The 21269-nt window shown below is 33.1% G+C and overlaps 6 protein-coding genes across 6 annotated transcripts; 3 read left to right on the top strand and 3 right to left on the bottom strand.

Moving 5' to 3' along the window:
* The first annotated feature begins 45 nt into the window (after nucleotides 1-45).
* On the top strand, nucleotides 46-1773 carry LOC123676386. The gene is made up of 4 exons (XM_045612262.1): nucleotides 46-333; nucleotides 473-622; nucleotides 1415-1538; nucleotides 1594-1773. Exons 1-4 carry the CDS (start codon nucleotides 265-267, stop codon nucleotides 1701-1703), a joined length of 453 nt encoding a protein of 150 aa, XP_045468218.1. The 5' UTR covers nucleotides 46-264; the 3' UTR covers nucleotides 1704-1773.
* A 626-nt stretch (nucleotides 1774-2399) lies between these two features.
* Nucleotides 2400-2992, bottom strand: LOC123674834. Its single transcript, XM_045609934.1, has 2 exons — nucleotides 2851-2992; nucleotides 2400-2742 (listed from the first exon to the last, which is right to left on the bottom strand). Exons 1-2 carry the CDS (start codon nucleotides 2940-2942, stop codon nucleotides 2415-2417), a joined length of 420 nt encoding a protein of 139 aa, XP_045465890.1. The 5' UTR covers nucleotides 2943-2992; the 3' UTR covers nucleotides 2400-2414.
* A 24-nt stretch (nucleotides 2993-3016) lies between these two features.
* LOC123674832 (NAD(P)H-hydrate epimerase) lies at nucleotides 3017-4155 on the bottom strand. The gene is made up of 2 exons (XM_045609932.1): nucleotides 3475-4155; nucleotides 3017-3420 (listed from the first exon to the last, which is right to left on the bottom strand). The coding sequence occupies exons 1-2, from the start codon at nucleotides 3990-3992 to the stop codon at nucleotides 3192-3194; spliced, it is 747 nt and encodes a 248-aa protein (XP_045465888.1). The 5' UTR covers nucleotides 3993-4155; the 3' UTR covers nucleotides 3017-3191.
* A 249-nt stretch (nucleotides 4156-4404) lies between these two features.
* Nucleotides 4405-6027, top strand: LOC123674833 (protein OPI10 homolog). The gene is made up of 4 exons (XM_045609933.1): nucleotides 4405-4597; nucleotides 4783-4912; nucleotides 5016-5204; nucleotides 5265-6027. The coding sequence occupies exons 1-4, from the start codon at nucleotides 4568-4570 to the stop codon at nucleotides 5495-5497; spliced, it is 582 nt and encodes a 193-aa protein (XP_045465889.1). The 5' UTR covers nucleotides 4405-4567; the 3' UTR covers nucleotides 5498-6027.
* A 304-nt stretch (nucleotides 6028-6331) lies between these two features.
* Nucleotides 6332-8919, bottom strand: LOC123674831 (protein crooked neck). Its single transcript, XM_045609931.1, has 4 exons — nucleotides 8770-8919; nucleotides 7440-8694; nucleotides 7100-7360; nucleotides 6332-7016 (listed from the first exon to the last, which is right to left on the bottom strand). The coding sequence occupies exons 1-4, from the start codon at nucleotides 8806-8808 to the stop codon at nucleotides 6514-6516; spliced, it is 2058 nt and encodes a 685-aa protein (XP_045465887.1). The 5' UTR covers nucleotides 8809-8919; the 3' UTR covers nucleotides 6332-6513.
* An 851-nt stretch (nucleotides 8920-9770) lies between these two features.
* Nucleotides 9771-20974, top strand: LOC123676250 (protein obstructor-E-like). The gene is made up of 4 exons (XM_045612034.1): nucleotides 9771-9924; nucleotides 19506-19736; nucleotides 19852-20040; nucleotides 20236-20974. The coding sequence occupies exons 1-4, from the start codon at nucleotides 9885-9887 to the stop codon at nucleotides 20523-20525; spliced, it is 750 nt and encodes a 249-aa protein (XP_045467990.1). The 5' UTR covers nucleotides 9771-9884; the 3' UTR covers nucleotides 20526-20974.
* The last annotated feature ends 295 nt before the right edge of the window (nucleotides 20975-21269 follow it).

Below are 21269 nucleotides of genomic sequence, written 5' to 3'. Positions count from 1 at the left end.
GAAGATTCTGTTGTTGTATACATCCCTCTGAGACTAGATGGAAAACCTATAGAGGATATTAATCACCCATCCGCTTTTCTGGGTTTCCTTCGTGGAAATCCATAATAATGTTTACAACTTCAGCTCCGGTGCCACAAAGTCTGTCTGCGAGACAGATGAAATAACCCAGCTCTCTTCATATTGGAGATTGCTCCATCCATTTTGCACGTTTTCCATCCCCATTCTCATTTTTTATGCATAATTCGTAGACAATTATCCAATTCGATGGATAATATCGAAAGAGCCTGCAATTTCTACAAGTTCGGTTGGTTCATAATCATGTTCATCAATTTCGTAAGTATGTTACACATTAAATAACTTATAACTCTTTACTTAGGTCCCAATCGAGTAAAATAACATCATCAGCCTCTGGATGGATGTTAAATCAAGTACTAGTGGTGGTACGCAGGTCAAATAAAGTTTTTTGTTTCAGATGTTTGGCATATCTGGCATGACCGTTTGCAGTTTGAAACTGAAGTACGCAGAAAACACCGAGATGAGAAATGGTTTCTTCAAAATATCGATGATATTCGCGTCTAGCAACCTAATGCTCAGTATTTTTTTACTGATAGCGATTATAAAGGTGAGAAATGCATTTTTATCACGCATTGGAACGATTATATAGAGAGGTTATGTTAGGTTAGGTCACCGGTGGTTCAAATTTAAAAAACGGTTGCAGATAAGTTTATTACTTACTTCATTGAAGCGCAGAGGTATAAGTAAGATGTCTAAAAATACTAGTGCGATTCACTCTTGAAAAAGTTTGAGATAAACTGGCGACTTTTAAAGGAACCAGCAGTCTTCGACGACTGTCAGTCCTTCAAAATCGTTCCCTATGTCACTCACATCACATTTTGCTCACATTTCCATGGAAATATTGCCATTTTATAAACAGCGCCACATACGGAAGAAAACGGAAGCAGCGGCAATGTCGAGTTTTCGTTGCCAACATTGAATAACCTAATCTAATCAGTGAACACCCCAGTATTTTTAGACATCTTAGATCAACTTTCGATGAACCTACTAATATACCAACTAGCTACTCTTCTATATCAACTAAACTTAAAAAAAAATTCATTAAGTAATTTGATTAATGATGTACTCTTATCATTCGAATTTTCTCATTTTTGTTGTAAATAGTTGCTTGTACCCAATAATTAATTCTGTTTATTTTTCTTTCTGCAATTCTCTTCTCATTATCTATCAGGTATAATATGATGAATCTGTAATTAGATGCATAGTACTCATATGGTATTGAAAGCATGCAATATGGTGTTTTGTTCGTTCGTTAGGTCAGTATGGTTTAAGTTAGGTATAATATAATTTTAAACCCTATCGCAAATCGAAAATAACATACAACATTTTATTTTTTCAGAATAGCAATAAATACGCGTTTGTATACGCTTTCCTGAGTTTTGTCAACCTATTCACTGCGGTAATATACATTGAAAGTAGTACAACAGCCAATTCCACATTCATTACAATCTTCACCGTTTTTGGTAAGTGCCTAAAGTAGTGGAAAAGTTGTTTTCATTCGATATCGATTGTTTCCAGCTTCACTTTGGCTCCTGTGGTTTCTAATCTACGGGGCGTATCAATTTTTCATCAATAATACATTAGACAATGATTCTGCTACCATTACCCCTACAGGAGTTAGTGTGTGAATTGGTTGGAAAAATTGATCCTATACTGGAGTTTTCAAGTGATAGAAAATCGAGTGTTGTAATTATCCTGTCTTTACATCAAATGTTCTATGATAGAATTCTAAAAAAAAGAATAAATATTTTTCTTTGATTGTTTTATTATTTATAATACAAAGAAATTAACACACAACTGCAATTATAGTTTCAGATTTCACTAAGATGTTCTAAATGTCCATTGGTTTTATTTTGTTTGAAATAATTCTGGCGACTTGAACGCGATATTCTCGGTACTTCCTTTTTCTTCCGTAAGTGGCGCTACTTAATAAAATGGTCATATTTCCATGGAAATAACAGTGGAATTTGAAGTTGGCGCCATGAGGAACAATGCGGAAGTCATGGGAAGTACCGGCAATCCCCTTGAGCCCATAGAAATATAAAATTAATATTATATTATATTTCTATGCTTGAGCCAAGAAGCAGGTCCCTTCAAATTCAAAAGTATAATTTTTTTCTTGAAACTTTTTCAAGAGTGAGCATACCAGTAATTCTAGTCATCTTAGATTTCACATAACCTAATATCCTACATCCATCAATATTTTATAACTCCAAACATATTAGGAAAATAATTATGCACTAAAAAATAATTTATCAAGTTGTTTTAATCTTTTCAAGTAAAGATTAGATAGATAAGATATACCCATAAATAACTCATTTTTCCCAACAAAACTTTATTCAAGCAATATGTGGATTGATCCAACCCCAAGTACAAAGAGCTATAGCACCAATAAGGTTGACTATTGGATAAATAATTAATGTGTATATCATGAAACCTACTGCTGACAATACAGATAGTTGACCAACAAAAATCACTAGTTTGTGAGTCCTCTCATGTAAATTTGAGGTTTGGCTGATTTCTATCATCCTGTCTAGTAGAAATCGCAGAATACACAGGACAGAATCCATCATTGGTGAAAGATTGTACAACATAGCGAAAATTACAACAAAGGCGTTGTAAGAATGCTGACATAATGTTGTGAGCAAACTCAGGAAACTGTATATTCTGAAATAAAGTAATAATTGATTGAAATCTGTTAGTGAGAATGGTTTCTACATTGTTTTGATGATTAAGAAATCTCATATAATATGCCAACATTTCTCTTTTACTTACTCTTCTCTTGGTAATCCTTTTTGTTCTTGGTAATCTGCTAAAGGTTGGCGAATTCTTTGTAAGTAGTAAGAAACATCCTGAAAATTAGCCATTATTCATCGTACTCCTTTTTCTTCTGGATATATTTGTCGAAATGATAGGTACTAAAGACACTTCAAAGAAAATCTTTTAACCTTCCCATCCATTTATATTCAAAAAATTACAATTAATTCAGTAAAAATGTCACTTTGAGAGTTATTTTACAATTTATCTTTAACAAATTCTACAATCACAATATTCATTTCTATGATCTTCATTTTTTTATCAACAAAATCATTTCTATTTAAAAATCTATTGATAAATCACTTTTCCAACTGTACACAACATTCTGTTCCAGGATATTCCGGTAGGGAAAGATCATATGCTCTGGCCAACTTTGGGGGTACAAATCGACCTCCAAGGTAATGATATTTTCCTTTGAATTTTTGTGCACACAGTTTTGGAGCAGTTAGTGAAATAAGAAGTTCTGGTTTTATGCCCCCTTCATTAGGTTCTCCCATTTCTATATCCCAACCACTGGGAATATCTATGCTGAAATTTTAATTTTAATCAAGATTCTAGTGATCTTACTGAAATAATCTTCACCTTGCTACAGGTACCTTGGATTTCTTCAAAACTTCTATCACAGGTACAAATTCAGGCCTCACAGGTGGTTTGAAACTGAATCCAAATAATGCATCTACCAATAAATCATACTTTTCTAATTCATTATTATCAGGTAGTTTATCAAGAACAGGGATGTTCATTGAAATACATTGATGTAACAAGTTGTTGTACAATGGCTTATCTACTCTTTTAGGATAATATACCTCGGAGTTATATCCGAATAATTTCATGTGTCTAGCACATACAAGTCCATCTCCTCCATTATTTCCAGGACCAACACAAATCAAGAGTGACCTGTTATTGAGTTCTTTAATTGGGAAACACTTTGCGATTGCAGATGCACAACTCAAACCAGCTAATTCCATTAGCTGATCAACTGAGAACTTATATTCATTGAAAAGTGCATTATCTATGTCTATTGCTTCTTGTTGTTTGAGATATTTCACCATATTCTTGCCAGAAGAGATCAGTCTCTTGTGTATTGTTGAAATGTTCATTAATTGCACAAAGTAATTTTGAATAATGGATTGATCAGAAATTAAATATCTACAAGCATATAATATTTAATATCCTATTGTTTTGAAGAGATAAAAGATATTATTCAGCCCGAATGTTTACTATTGGATTGTTTTTGTTTATGTATTTTGTTTATTTCTGTGCTTTAAACAGAAATTTAAATCTGGATCGAGGGATGGGTATGCACAGCTATAAGCAAACTAAAATAACACTTATTTTTTATGCCGATATAGGTTTTTAGAAATTTTTAAATATAAAATCTCTGATATACTTTCTAGAATTCGATAGAAAAATTTTATTTCTAGTTTTACTTAAAACGGTTGAAAATAAAAATAATTTTCAGGTTCAGAATGGGCTTTATATTTTTGACATTCAAATGTTCTAGAAAAAGCTACAGCAACACAAGGCAAAACATAACCGCATATTTCATCCATTAACCAAGAAATTTAGCCTATGTTGACAAAGATTCAAGCAGCGGTATTTCAGGTTTTATTATCTGGGAAGTTGAAAGAATAGTGTTTCAATATTTACATTATAAGTTTCTCATTAATAAACAATGTTTGGTGTTATTGTTTCGGGTCGCTTGGTAAGATGATAATTTTAATTATTTCATCCAAGAGATCAATCTTTTCATGACTAAATCATGATATCAAGAATAATTCTTTTTATATTATTTATTCTCTCAACCACATGATGTATTCCGATAGTATTCTTCTTTATAGAGATCTATCTGTTTTTACACTTTGTTAATATATTTTTTTTTAATTTTAGGTCCAAACTGAGTTTCAACCCATAAGCCATAGTCAATTTTTAACTACTATACCTGATGCAGATAACATAAATCATGTAGTAGTGTTTTTAACTGGAATTAGCCCTTTTCCTGAAGGAACAGCTGGACAAGGTTGATATTTGATTTAATGCATAATTTAATAACTTTAATGAAGCTTTATGATTATATGAGAATCTTGAAGCTGCTGTGGAGTTAACATTTTGTGTTCTTTCAGTTTACTTCAGCTGGCCGGATCCAAATGCTCCACCAAATTGGCAAGTCTTAGGGCACATATCAAATACAAAGCCATCAGCAATATTTAAAATTTCGACTTTGAAAAAACTACATGAAATGAATAGCTTTTCTAACACTATGTTTGGTCAAAGTAATATTTGTCATAATGCCCAAATAGGAATTTCAATAGGTACAATTGCAAGCTTCTAATACTAGATTTGTCATGGACTAATTTACTTTAATGTTTTAGAGCCTCTAATGAATATAACTGAAGTTCCTTCTCCAAGTGGACCTGCAAATAATATAACATTTGCTCAGAAAATGTTGGAGAATTTCATGAACTACATTTTGAGCTTTTCAGTAACACAAAGCAATATGCTACCTGATCCAACTGCTACGTATGTCCCTCTATCAACTGTACAAAATTGGTATACAAATTTTGAAAGAAGGTTAACACAAAACCCTAACTTTTGGAAAACATAGACAATGCATCAAAAAGTTCACATTTTCCCTTATCTTTCAATTAAACAAATGAAATCAATTATCGTTTTAATTGCTATTATATTCAGCTTTTTTTTGGATATTTGTTGAATTGTTTTTTCGGCAAGATAGATTTTATTGGCCTTCTGATCGAGTTGGATGTTGAGATGTGAAAAAATTTTATAATATTTTACTGAGCAATTATATTCAAAAGATTATAAGAAAATTATTTGAGAATTGTATTGCAGTTGTTTTCATTTGTGTCTTTATTTGATATGGTACATACTCATGTTTTCATTATGATTACCAGTGTTCCTCTTGATGATCTCTTGAGTTGCTATGAAACTAAAAAAATCATTGAATTTAATCACATCTGCATTTGTTGTATATACATTAATTATTTTCGAAAAACGATTAGCAGGTACACAATATCATATATTATTATCATTGAAAGTCTCAATTGAATAGATTTCTCGAATTATTCTCATATTTATTGTAATCGTTTATTATTAATAAAGTTGACTTAGATCATTTATATGTGTTTTATGAATGTCAAAAACATTGCATGTTTTAGCTAAGCTTTCATTATTTTTCTTATGGAATATTTTTTACTCAACAAGAAATAAATATTTTCTCACCAAGATTAAAAATTTTATTTCGTGTCCAGGTTGTTCTCTTAGTTTTTGTTTAGTTATGAATTTTTATTGGCATTTCAGAAGAAATGGTTGTTAGCTGATTTTTTTTTACATAGGCAAGTTTATATTACTCTACTATTGTGATTATTAGCAAAAAATAACTATTTTGTTTTAATTGAACTTATAAAATGAATCCCAAATGTTTTATTGCTTATCAAATTTTTTATTATATAAATATACATAAAAGACTTAATTTACTGTTAAAAGAATCAGGAAATTCAACAGATTTAGGTATATTTTTTGAAAGGGACAAAAACCAATTAATCTATATACAGTTTTGAAAATCAAAGTATTATACACAATCAGAACAAAAATGTTCTCAAATCAATTCACATTGTTTTCAACAATTGGCAACTCGGTATCTTCTTTATTATTGATCTCTTCAATTTTTTTCTTCCAATTCTTGGCCATAGCCAACAATTTCAAATTAGGCCTATTATTTTCATCTTCAGGGAAGATATAATCAACTATTTCTTCCCAACCTTCTTCAGTTCCATCTTCATTGATAACTTTCCTTCTTCTCTTTATCTTCCTAGGTAATTTACTATTAATTTTATCTCTAGTTTCATCGGTACCATAAGCATTTTCGAATTCTTTCCACTTCTCCAGAAGTATAACTCTTGATTCCTTTTCTTCACATTGTTTCAAACTTTCATTCGCCCTGTTGTAGACTTCCCTAGTCAAAATAATATTCAAGTCGTCTTCAGTTTCGTTATTAAGTTCGAATTTAGAGTAAGACAGCCAAACTTTCACATGAGATGTCTTTTCAAGCAGTTTTTCATACAGGAGTCGTGCATTTTCTGTTTCATCTTGAGATATTTCGAAATCTGAAAAGAAGACAAGACGTTCATAATTAATAGGAGAAAATAATTAAAATTAATATTTTCTAGATGATTCAATGATAACTCACCTATGTAATTTTTCCACAATAATTCTGGCATATCGAGCCTTGGCTGCTGAATGGCTATTTCATAGATAGCCCTAGCCCTGTCTATGTCACCCAAAAGAGTCTCCAATTCAGCAAACTTAATCCAAGTTATGCAATTCTCTGGGCCAAACTCCAGGAATTTTTGATATAAAGTACGGCACCTATCAAACTCTCTTAGTTGAAGTTCCAAATCAATGTATCCCCTAAACAGCTTATCTTTAGGACACTTTCCAATTGACGTACCTACAAGGAAAAAGAAAAATGAATTTAGCAATCTTGATGCCATATCAGATCAGTGTTGAACTTCCAAATGAATACTTGCCTAATATTTTTCTACTGGCCGATAAATTTTTTTGACGAATTTCAAACTTTGCAAACATCAACCATATCTTAGCAAATGTGAAAAGTTTATGGGGAATTACATCCAGACACACTTTGTAAACTTGTCTGGTTCTATCGTAGTCTTCACATTTGAGTTCTTCAAAAATGGCATATTTAATCCAAAGGTAAATGTAACGCCTCCAATATTGTTTCTCCTTTGAAAGTGGCACATTAGCGATTGCTTTTTCATAAGTTTCTCTGATCAATTCTATGTTTTCTTCACTTTCAATAATCTTTATGTAATCGTACCACGCATCATAGTTAAGGGGGTTCTGTTCAATTTCTTGTTCATATTGAAATTTTCTTTTAGACACTATCACATCTTCGATACCACTCCTATCACCATATTTTTTTTCATGTATTATATAGGCCTTGGAGAGTTCCTTTGTGTCTTCTTTTGGAATACGATCTAAGGCATACTTATATATAACTCTTGCTCTTTCATGTTCCTTTTGATTTTCTTCAAATTTGGCAAAGGCCATGAATAATTTTTCTTCCATATAATCATCTCCATAAAATTCCACAGCTCTTTCAAAAATCTTTCTTGCTGAATTTATAAATCCATGGTTTTCTTCAAACCTAGCAAACTTGATCCAATGCTTGACTTCTGGATGTGTGATAACGAATTTTTCATAGATCTGTCTTGCTCGATCTATTTCTTTATATCTCAATTCAAAATTGATATAGGTTTGCCATGCTTGTTCATCGGGTTGCCATTCCATCCATCTCTCAAAAACAGCACGTGCACCTGGAACATTTTCCAACATTTCTTCCATATAGGTATATTTATACCAAAGCTGGTTTACTCTAGGTAATATCGTTACTGCACGGTCCCAAAGATTTCGTGCATGATTTATTTGACGATTTCTCATTTCCATTTCTGCATATTTTAGCCATATTGTAATATTTCTATAATCAACGTCAAGTGCACGTTCATAAATAGATCTTGCTCGTTGTATTTCCTTTTGAGATTCTTCCCATTGAGCGTATTTCAACCAATTAGGAATAACCGTTCTATTCTTCCTGATGTTATCCTCAAACTGCTTTCTTCTTCGTAGCTGATAGTCTGCGAGTTCTTGGGGATCTGAAATTTTTTGTTTAGGAGGAGGTGGTAATATTTCTAAATCCCTCTCCTTGGCTTCTCGAAGAAGTTGCTCGGCAGTAATTTGAATATCTGCGGGAGCTTTGTTTTTAACCTAAAAAATTTTCATATTTATTTTTGAACTAGCCTCATGAAGGTTTTCATGTATAATTATAATAAATTAAATTACCTTTGCCACTTTTGGCATTTTTTGCGGTTTACTCTCCATTATGATTGAGAAAATTTCTAATAAGCTTTATTTGTCCATACAAACTTTTCAACTTTTCTTTCCTAAATCCCACCAATCACCATAGAATCATAGATCATATGACATATGCTATCAGTAGATTTGTCCACCGAGTCCGTTAATGAATGATGGAATGTAATCGGCAATCGCTAACCGATTCTAGACGCAAACGGAAAAATTAAAATTTCGATTACCAGTCACTATCATCTATCGGAGGACCTTCGAACTAACAAAGGTGGTGCCATCTACTGCTTAATTTCGTTCTTTGTTACAGAAAATTTTTCAGCGCCATCTGACCCAAATTCAAAGTAGTTCGGTAACTCAATTGTAGGTGGCGCGGTCGCTGAAGTTACAGAAAATTATTTCACACCGATACAGATGCCATCTACTCAATGAATTACATACTACTATCGAGTATAAGAAGCCGAACATAGATGGCAGTTGACATTTTTACTTGAATTCTTGCGCTTAGATACTCCTGCATTGTAGCATTGCAGGGTAATTTCAAACTTGGATTCCCAATTCAAATCGTTCAAAGATCGAAGATGCGTTATTCAGAATATTATTTATGGATCAAAAGAAAGTTAGACCATAAGAATTAATACTGGTTCATATTTATTAATTGTTCAGAATACTGTCCAATCTCTCTGAGGTCAATATATTCCAGGATCTCAGGATGGATTCTAGAAAATAAGTTTACATTATAGTATCTAATTTCAATTTCTAAAACTTAATCAGTTCAAAAAACCTTTAGACTTATATTGAACCTTGATTTTATTCATCCAAGATTTCCACAAGAAATCCACATGATGTATTGTGGGAAAAGAGTATAATTACCATAAGAATGAACGAACATCAATCTTCTTCGGCATTTTTAAATTCTTCTTCATTGCTACAACTAGAATCGTCCCTGAATGTCACCAGCAGGTGGGGAATAGAATTTTGCAGGATCCCCTCTTCGTGGTCTTCATGAGGAGCATAATGAGCAAGCAATTCGACTTTCAGTGAATGGTAAATATTTGTTAGTGAGTTAGTTGACGGTAAAAAAGTCGGTCATAATGCAGAGTGAATTATTTTTTATCGTATTAGCTATAGCAGGTATGTTAGAGTTTTTTTTCTTCCCTGAGAAAATTATTTTATTTGGGGGCTGTTTTTTTTTTTAATTACTCTTATCTTCGTAATAATTATACAATTTGAAAGAAATTTATATTGCATATGTAAAATGCACAACAATTTTTGAGAGATAATTTTCCTCAAATGCATAATTTTATCTGTTCTAATCAGGAACACATTCAGTTATGATTTTTCTCATGAATTTCATAGAAAGAAATTATACTTAAAAAATATTAAATATAATAGCCTATAATAAATAAAAATGATTTTCTTCGAATAAACTAAAAGATAAAACGAGATCTTTCTACATTTTCAAAAAAAAAATTAGCAGAAAATGATCGATTTTGAATTTAATAAAAAATTTTGAAATAACACAAATTTCATCTTGAGAATCGATAGGCTGATTTGCTTTCATTCTTCAGCATTCGAACCTATACAACATGAAATCAATAAATTTGTTCTCGTTTCTACTTTCAACAAAGAAACACTTCATGAGGCTTTTGAATTTTTTTTAAAACAAAGGAAACATATATGAACTATGAAAGTAATATATATTATATTATAATATTTCTTCGAAGTTATCGATTTCAATATTGATGAAAATGATAAATCTTCTGAATTGTTTTAAAAAAAAAAATTAACTCGTCCTGAAATTTTCCTTGGAAACGAGTAGAATACAAAAATCCAATGTATCTTTCGTTCCTTCTTCAGCCTCTGAGCCTTCAAAGCTTTTCTCAGAAACTATCCTCCCATCTCGAGAACATAATCCGTGAATTTTAAAGGCTAAAAAAATTAAGGACAACTTTTTTTCATTTGAAGAAATCTATTTCATGCCTAAAGAGGAAATATTCAGAAATTTGCACTGTTTTTGCAATCCAAATGCCAAGTTTTGTTAATTTCGTGAATAGTATGAACACTTTCCCAATTAATTCACTAGATTTCCTGATATATAATCGGAGATTTGCTTTCTTCGCAGTTCACAATCTTGCTAATGTGCTGTCATAATTCAATAGAACGTGATGTGAGGAAACTTGTTCAGACGTTCTATATTTGCCGGCATATCAAATCGATGAACCGAAAGATGAAAGTATTTGCAATTGTATAATACAATAGTTTATTTGAGTGAAAGCGAGCAGAAAGTTCTCATCTCATATTCAACTTGTTCAGGCAGCGGATGTAATTCAATCCCAAAGGACCTCAAGACAATTCTCACTGTTATTTCAGAATAGAACGCTCGAATTTTTCAGTACAGTCGGTCCTATACAGGGTTTTCCAATAAGAAGTTTCATTTCGATATAAAAAACGAGTATATTTCAAGAGAAATCAATGGATTTGTATTTCATTGTAGAAAGGAAGATAAGGCATTAACAATACTATAGCACCATATGCTTTTCATGCAAGTAAAAGGTCTAAAGGTGTTAAATCACAATATCTTGATGGCGAATTGTGAAAATGATGAACCAAAAAAGGTGCCGTAGCTATATCAAAACAATAGTCCCCAAATTAGTATCTATAACAAAAAGACACACATGAGGTCATAGAGTTCCGAAAAAACCCAAAAAAATATAAAACCAATTGAATTGTGGAATAAGATAAGAGCATCTTTTCCAACCACTAAATTAATGCAAAGTCCCCCGATTCGAATAAAAGATTCATACATTTTAGCCCAAAAAAGACATGATTTTTTTTTAGTGAATCTCAAAACAGGTTGTCTCAAGGTTATTAGGTGAAATTTATAGATGGGTATATGTCCAAGAATAGAAAGATTCTCGAACAGGTGTCCTATTCTTGGTCATTTATTACCTGATTTAAATTTGCATAAAACGTAACAAACTTCGTACGGAGAAATATTTTTCCTATACGTTGACTGCACTGATTCTTTCGTTTCAATTTAATTCTTGAATATTCCTGATTGGATGATCAAGAAATTCAACAGTTCGTTACTAAAGGGTGTTTTTTTAGAGCTATAGAACTTTAAATTACAATAAAACAACGATGGATTATTCGATTGACATGAATTTCATTTATCCGCAAGATAATCTTGTGGCATTACATTTTAAATATGATTTCTGGCATATGACCGCCACGGCTGGCTCGGATGTAGTCCAATCTGGACGTCCAATTTTCGATGACTTTTTCCAACATTTGTGGCCGTATATCGGCAATAACACGGCGAATGTTGTCTTCCAAATGGCCAAGGGTCTGTGGTTTATCCGCATAGACCAATGACTTTACATAGCCCCACAGAAAGTAGTCTAGCGGTGTTAAATCACAAGATCTTGGATGCCAATTCACAGGTCCAAAACGTGAAATTAGGCGGTCACCAAACGTGTCTTTCAATAAATCGATTGTGGCACGAGCTGTGTGACATGTTGCGCCATCTTGTTGAAACCATAACTCCTGGACATCATGGTTGTTCAATTCAGGAATGAAAAAGTTAGTAATCATGGCTCTATACCGATCACCATTGACTGTAACGTTCTGGCCATCATCGTATTTGAAGAAGTACGGACCAATGATTCCACCAGCCCATAAAGCGCACCAAACAGTCAGTTTTTCTGGATGTAACGGTGTTTCGACATACACTTGAGGATTAGCTTCACTCCAAATGCGGCAGTTTTATTTGTTGAAGTAGCCATTCAACCAGAAGTGCGCTTCATCGCTTAACAAAATAAAATGGACGTAGTGCGCGATACTTATTCCGCACAGAACCATTATTTTCGAAATAAAATTGCACTATTTGCAAGCGTTGTTCAGGCGTGAGTCTATTCATGATGAATTGCCAAACCAAACTGAGAATAAATCACTTGACAGCTGTTAAATCGGTTGCCATCTTGAACAGTAATCCCAACTTAAAGTTATATATCTCGAACGCCCGTTACATCAATTTTAATCACCTCCTAAATTTTGTCTTATCTTTACCAAACACCGTATGCAGCAAAATCTCAAGAAATAAGTGAAAGATCCAAACGCTATCTTTCAAGGATGATTGCAGATATACTTCTAGATTCCGATAGGTACTCTAGATACATCTGACTGTGGGAAAAAATCGCAATTTTCAACAATCATTTCCAAATACACGACTCAGATATACTCCCAGAACGTCTAGTTTTGAATTTGGAGAGAAAGTAAAGATAACCTTGCCAACTATTGAGTTATTAATGAACTCACTGCTTGTTCTTGGAATTTGTCGTGAACTTTAAGGAGGTAAGGATGGGCATGCAGACATTCAGAATTACTTTCGCAATTTTCCTGCTCAATATTCGGTTGGACATGGAAATTCTGCAGAAATTCTATGGTTCAAATGCGCGCAATGAAGCAACAATTTGAAAAATTAACATAGAAATGTTTGACAGAAAAAAAAATCGATCGGAGTCAAATCAGGAGAATACGGTGGTTTATCGAGAATTATTATGCCAGTAATTTTTGATGTAGAATTCATGAGTTTCAATTTTTTTCTGGTACGCCACTGGTAGATTATTAAAATCGAGTAAAACACTGTCTGACTTCAGAAGCTTTTGAGTGCTCGTTTATTCATGTGCCAATTGTGCTCTTGGAGACCTGAGTACGGGCTGCAACAGTCATATTCTCAGTTGTTCTCGAGTGACGCACACGGTTTCCATTCTTCACATCACAAAATTGTCCAAATTGCTTACATTTTTTCCATCAGTTTCACTATTGCCGGCCGAGAGATGCTTCACGACAACCCAAAAGTACAAACTGCAAACTTTCCACCATTTTGGTAGTGAATTTTAATGCGATGTTGAAGCAAGTATCGTTCCATTTTTAGTGATAGCGTAATGTCAAAAGACGACAGTTTCAAAAGTGATAGTTGCCCAGATAGCGGGCTATTCAAAAAATAAAATCTCAACTCTGTGTATTTTGTGGTCACTTGGGTGATGCTTTTTCGATATTTTTGTTGAATTTTCTTTGGTTTTGATCAAGAAATTGACATTTTTTATAGATCTTCGAAATGTTATTCTACATCTGAATGCGAAATTTTATCTCCATAGAATTCATAGCGTTGGAGTTATAAGGAAAACAAAATTTCGAATGGCAATATTCATAGAACACCTGTTCAGATTCTTCCAATACGCTCTATTAGTGATGACGTCACACACCGCCATTTTAGTTCTTCTGTCAGTGTTCGGAATCCAAACAAACAAATTGTCATTCAAATTAGTACGTTGTCGTTGAAGAAATTGGCTTATTTTGATAAATGAGATTATTTAAGGAACGCTTTTACTATTAATTGATAGACAGAAGGCACGAGATGAATGCCAGTAAGTTCGAACTTGAAGTTCAACTAATAAACACGGCTTTTTACAAAATCTGGGGAATGATACAGGATTCAAACTTACTGGTATTAACCTCGTTCCTTCTGTCTATCAATTAATACCGGAATCGTTCCTCAAATACTCTTATTTATGAAAATAAGTCAATTCCTTCAACGACACTGTACTAATTTGAATGACAATTTATTTGTTTGGATTCCGAATACTGACAGGAGAACCAAAAATGGGGGTGTGTGACGTCTCACTAATAGAGCGAACTTAACCGTTGGTTTTTGAAATCCAAGCACACTGTGAACATTTCAAGTTTGTTGGGTTAGGTTTTTTCGTTCAAAAAATACTAATTAGTTTTATGTGAGATTTTATCATTTAAGACCATCCCCGGGCCCAACATTCGAAAATTGCAGACATGGTGACGAAATGACAGAGCGTTTAACCACAATAATTGTTGGTTCATCCAAGAAGAAGAAATTCTCTGCGATCTCATTCAATTTCCTCAGAAATAGCAGCACTCCCTGTAAGGAGACATGTCATAATACCAAAACAAATATTGCGCGATCGTTATCCACGAATTCAGAGACGATCAATGATCCACAGTTTCCTAATCTCTTATACAATCATCGCTATACATCATTTCGATGCTGGAACTAACGAAACTCTATGATTGATTTCTATTCGATCTCGAATCGAAGGACCATACTCATACACCTACATTCGTTTGACTACCACCGACTATGCCAGGTCGATTCGAGAAAAAGGAGCCAGTCTATTCACTTTCACTGAAAGCTTTCTACAGTTTATCTCTGAATTAATATTCGTATCAGAGGGGTACATGAAAGATCAGGAGTTACCTCAGGCCAGGCCCATAGGTTGGCCTCAGGATAATGAACAATACGCGAATGAGAATTATTATGTGTTAACGGGAATTTTTTATTTCTTTGTGGTAATAAATCTATAAGATTCTTCATTTAAAAGATGCTGCAAATTTAACACAAGGTTAAGAGTTTTTTTCAACGTTTAAGTTTATAAATAGAATGAGAAAGCACTTAAGTGAAGTCAAAGCTTTTCAATTATGCATGTAGATTTTTGCTTCAATATGTCTAATTAAGTTTTCTGTAGACGAATCTGCAGTCAAAACTTTCAATTTTTATTGTTTATTGTTGAGGAAGTCTGAAACAATATTTGAATTCCTGACTCTAACAAGAAAATCATTTTTTTTCAACTTCTTGTGACTTCTAAATGAAAACGAATGTCCATAGGAAAGAAATGACCAGATTGAGTGCAGCTATCATGTCAAAAATTGTCACAGAGCTTTTAGAACACCCTGTACAACTATTACTTGAAGTGAAATTTGACGTACAGATAGTGAGGTATCGAAATTATACAAAAAAACTTTTATTTCACTGTATATTTCACCACGGATTTCTCAATTTTATGTCCGATCAGATGAACATTTTTTTAAATTTTGCAAAAATTATAACTCCAAAGGCATCTAATATACTTAAGCCCATTAACGAACTGAACCTACCCCAGTTAAGACGATCAACGTTTAGATAAATTATAAAACGGCAGTGTTAGTCGATTATGAACTGATTATGTAATAAAAATAATAATAATAGTGGTTTATTCAGTTATGACATCATCAAAAACTTTTCGGAGAAATGCTCTAGCCCCTTTTCCTGAATCGGCTGATAACGGATGCTATCTGACACATTGTACGACTGCAGAATGCTAAATATGGAGTCTGAATGTGTATAAAGCAGGTTTAGAAATCAATTATATAAGTCTGTTTCTATATACAGATATTGAAGAGTACATTGACCTGTACTCGTTTTCAAGTATATACAAAGGTACTAATTCAAATATACCGAATAATTTGAGATAAATCATTTCATCAATTGGACTATGCATTATACCACCAATTGAAAAATTATCATATCCTAAAAATATAGAGGACTCAAACCTGGAAAGAAAGAATGAAAAAAATCCGAAGTTTCAGTTCATGCATCGTCTGGTAGAAATATGCGTTTGAATACTAAACTACCTTTGATGTCATTAGACAGTTATGTAAGAGGACCTTCAAAGAATACTAATTTATGAATATTCAATGGAGAATTAAAGTTTTACCTCCCACATGTTCAAAACTACCGTATATGCATTTCCATTGTTGTGTAATTTTTGTTGAAGGAGTTCCTATTCTCATGACGAGATTAATTTTAATACAAGGTGCTACAAGATAACTCATTTAATATGAAAATTGAGGTTTTACCTTTTCAATGAACATCGTTATTTTTGAAAAATATGTTGGGGATACGTAAATTTCTTTCGTTGAAGAATAAGGATGTCAATAAATCGATAATTACGAGAAAACATCAATGAAAATGAAAGTGTAGGGAGAATTGGCCAGATGAGGTGTGAAATGTGACAACTTTCTTTTATTGTTACTAATAAATATAATTGTGAAAAACACTCTTCATAATTGAATCTATTATTAGAATTGTTGGAACAATAGTTAGTTATTTATAAGACAAAAGATCTTCACTGAACTTTTTGCACTCGCATTGCAAAAACTTCTTTGAAGAAAAGAATTTGGCTGTAAATAATACTAATACGTTATTTGGTGAATACAGTTTACTTAAAATATGTTAATGAAAATTACTCAAAATGATTGTCTATATGATTCTTCAAAAACAAAAAAATTACCCTAATTTCTTATCATTGGAATAGCATAAGCAGCATAAGTGTCACCTATGTGATCATGCTATAAATCAGAAAGCTGTGCCAACTCTACAGGCTTTTTAAAATGATAATAATCCTAGTATTTTTCCCACATAATGCATTATTGAAAATGATGAAACGAAATGAGAAACTCTATTTGTATTTATTGGATGCAGTACCTGCAGATTTCTGAAAGTTGATCTTGAAAGAGAGCGAAATTTATTGATCTCATCGGTTGACTTTTACCTAGTATTGAACTTGATCAGATTAATAAGTGGTCCATTATGTTCATTGAATGGAACGTATACTTGCATCTGTCACTAGATTTCTGGGTCGCTGAAGACAAATGATATTGAAAGCATCTATTAGAGAAGTTACCAATAATCTAGAGGATTCCATTCGAAAGGAAGAGAGATCGGAAACTAATCAGATATCGGTAATTAGAAAATTACACCGCATTTTCACTGTCCCCTATCACTATAAATCATAAGATGCAATAAAATATAAAATTTTTACTTGAATTTATGACTTTAATACATAACAACAGGTGTATTTTCTCCTTTAATGTCTTCAATTTTGCAATCATATAAATCTTCAAATTTCCCGAGAGAACATAAAAAATAAGTTATAAAGTCAATGTAGAGTTAACTTTCATTAAAATTGAGATTTTCAGAATGTGCGTTAATTTTTTTGCGCAGTGTATAAGCATTCTCAAGGTTTTCCAAGAAGAGTTTTCATTTTGAACAGACCGCTAACTGGGCAACTGTCATCCTTTGACATTTGACAATTAAAAACTACGACATTAATAAAAATGGAACGATAGACGTTTCAACGACGCACTGAAATTCATAAAATTGAAATAATAATAATTGAAATTTGCAATTTTTTTTTAACATGACAATGAATCAAAATAGATGTGACGAATTTGTATGTTAACTAGTGGACAAGAACTAAATCCTTGTTTCGTTTCACCACAGATATTTCATTATTCATGAAATGAAGTTCCGCTTTGAATATAACTAGCTGACTAATCATCAATTCTAGCCTTGGAATTATCTTAGGGGTCAATCTTTATACTCTATTCGTGCCAACATTGGTTCCATCGTGATCCTCCTTCAGATAGAAATAGATCTCACTTAAATGAGTAACTAGTGTGGGAAATAAAAGAATCTACGATCCAAACTGAACATCGATACTAAATTTAATGAAAATCGGTTAAAAATTGAATACGTAATGATCTTTACAAGGATGTATAGACACACAGACAGGCGCAAAACGGAAGTTGTTCGGGATGATGTACTAGCAGAAATTCCGAACCAGAGGCCAACATTGTTCTTTTCGAAAGACTCGGAAGCAAAATTCCATAGAAAAAAGTGTGACAATTCTATGTGCCACTGTCGCAATCAATTAACACTTATTGGCACAAAACGTACTTCTTGTTGCCATAATAAAATAATAGATAGGTACTTTCACATTAATTAACACGTTTGTACAAATGAAAATACATGCAATTATTAACAGGCTGTAACACTAAGTGAAGAGTTGCTGTATAATTTAACAGAAGTAATTGAATAACACCGGTACTCTTCCATGGCTTACTGCCAGATAACATTTACATAATATCAAAGGCATGATATCCTGCAAACGTTTGAATAGCATGGGAGCATATTTTCTCAAAATTATCTTACATAAAGATACTACCTAACGTTCAAGGACGGCATACTTTTACTTTCTTGAAGATCTAACTGATGCGATTTGCACTATAGATGAGATGGCTTAAAGCGATTCTCCCAGTTCTTAGAAATGTAACTCGTATGTGTTTACAGTTTGGTTATTTCTAAATAGATTTTAAACGAATTCATTGCACAAAATGAGAAAATATTTGCCGAATCTTTTCAAACTCATATTGATCTATTAAAAGAATCACCCTGTATTCAGAGGTGAGATCTACCAGGATCTCAATGCTATGGAACAGAAAAAGTTTCCTGTAATTGATGCGTTTCACAATCTCATCACGTCGTTTGTTGCAAATAGAGATTCCAATCTGAAAATGACGCTACCGTTTAGATAAATACAAACAATAGGAACTCGTTATTCAATATTCATTCTAATTAATTTCAATGAGCTAAGTGAAAGTTAAATTTAATTGTATTTTTTACTCAATGGTGTTCAGTCATTCGCAATTTCAATGTTGATAGCCCTGACAGATTAACGAGAGATTTATAGATTTTATTCAAAAATTACAGGAACTGACCTGAGCAAAAATGGTGCGATGATATTTTTTGACATTAGGCCATTTTTCTTCAATTTCTCCGAAAAATTATCAGATACCTTTTCTGTTCTGGATGAATCCTACTGAGTTGAATAACTTGTTTTGTTTATAAAATAACAGTTGTTGGTGTTTATACTTTAACTGCGACATAACCTCAGTTGAGATATATCTACTTATCTATGGTTATATCCATTGAACTAAAGTTCTATGGTTACGTCATATTCTCAACCACAGAGTTGTAAACATAGAACATTTATTTATTGATGGTTTTCTGTTGTTTTCAGGCGGGTCATTGGCTCAGCAATTGAAGGGCAACCAAGAAGATCCCTGCAAGCTGAAATCGAAAGTTGTAGGAGATGAAACTTACTGCGACCGATATTGGGAATGTGTCGATGGTCAACCTGAGCTCTATGACTGCCCTAATGGGTTGGTCTTTGCTGGTAAACATAGAGGAGTGACTGAAGGATGTGATTACCCTTGGAGATCGAACTACTGCGATAACAAGCAACAAGCAAGTAAGTACAACGAAAGTAGCTGCCTTGAGGCAATAAAACGACTCTCCTATGGGTGCCAATTCACAAACTGCGCCCCTAAAAGATCAGATTTTAATACCTCTTTTCCTTTTCACAGATCCTCCAATCGGAACAGAGCATTGTGACTGGCTGTATGGAATATTTGGACATGAAACATCCTGCACAAGATATTGGACATGCTGGAACGGTACTGCTACTGAACAGCTCTGCATCGGTGGATTGCTCTACAATGAAAAATCACATTCCTGCGACTGGCCTGATAATGTTGAGGGATGCCAAAAACATCGTAAGTCTGTCTAATTTTTATCTTGCCTTTCAAGTTTTATGTGTTGATATAAATAAATATGTAACTTCTGGGCATCAGATTCTAATAGATTCCTATTCTTCTGGAATGATCACCATTGGCATGTCGAAACTGCTTGATACATAATTAAACCTCATAACCTCACAATACCAATATTTAACTTCGATTCTATTTCAGCTCTATGTAACGAAGACCCCAATGGAAACGTAGCCTTAGGAAAATCTTGCAACAGGTACTGGCAATGCCAAGGAGGCTACCCACGACTACAAAGGTGCCCAGCTATGTTGGTATTCGATCGCAGATCTCTAAGATGCGTTGTACCTCCCACAGAGGACTGTGATATCCCTAGTACCATCCCTCCACCACCACCAGAAGAAGAAGGTGATGAGAACATCCCCCAAAACAACCCCAAGTTCGCCAATTTACCACCAGGTGCTATAGCAGTTCCTAGCAAGTCAAGAAACTGAGAACAACTGACTGCAGTAGAGACAGTAGAACTTTTACGACTTCTTCATCGAAAAATAGTCTTGATGGACCAAATACTCACCTCATCATCTTGAAACGCTATCTGATTACAGCTGGGTTGAGCTTTAGTCTTTGACGTAAGGACTGAAGATTCAACCTCATTGAAAAATTATTACATTTGTCCACTCTATATCGTCACGAATGCACAGGACTGAAAATACTGCACCAATAATTTATTCTTGAATGTTTTTAGGGGAAATTTATTTCTTATTTAGTTGTACACGTTTGTAGTATATGTTTTATTCTTCTTTCCACTGTTGTATATTTTCTTGTGCCAGTATGTTCAATTGTTGTTAGCTTGTTCGAAAAGAATCAGATGATATCGCAACTTTCTTTCTTAGATTTTAAGTTTTATGTAAAATAAATAAGATAATAAATATCTAAACAAACATTTATTGAATATATCGGAAACCGACTTTATATCTGAACTTTCTTCCGGAAAATTCATTAGATTACTTATTGTTAACTCATTGAAGGTTCTAAAGCCATAAGATAATATTCTAAAAATTTAAATAAAAACAAAATAACCAAGTCCAGAAAATTGACAAAGAACTGTCTTGGACTTCTATGGATCTTCCATAGAATATAAACTAAAAATCAACAAGTTGATAGGTAGATAAAAGTTCTATGAAACCACAAAACTTTGAAAGACCTTCCAACTTGTTGATTTAAGTTTAAATTCTATG

This window comes from Harmonia axyridis, chromosome 3 (assembly GCF_914767665.1).
Source record: "Harmonia axyridis chromosome 3, icHarAxyr1.1, whole genome shotgun sequence".
Taxonomy (NCBI): domain Eukaryota; kingdom Metazoa; phylum Arthropoda; class Insecta; order Coleoptera; family Coccinellidae; genus Harmonia; species Harmonia axyridis.
This window is presented reverse-complemented; position numbering and strand designations above follow the sequence as displayed.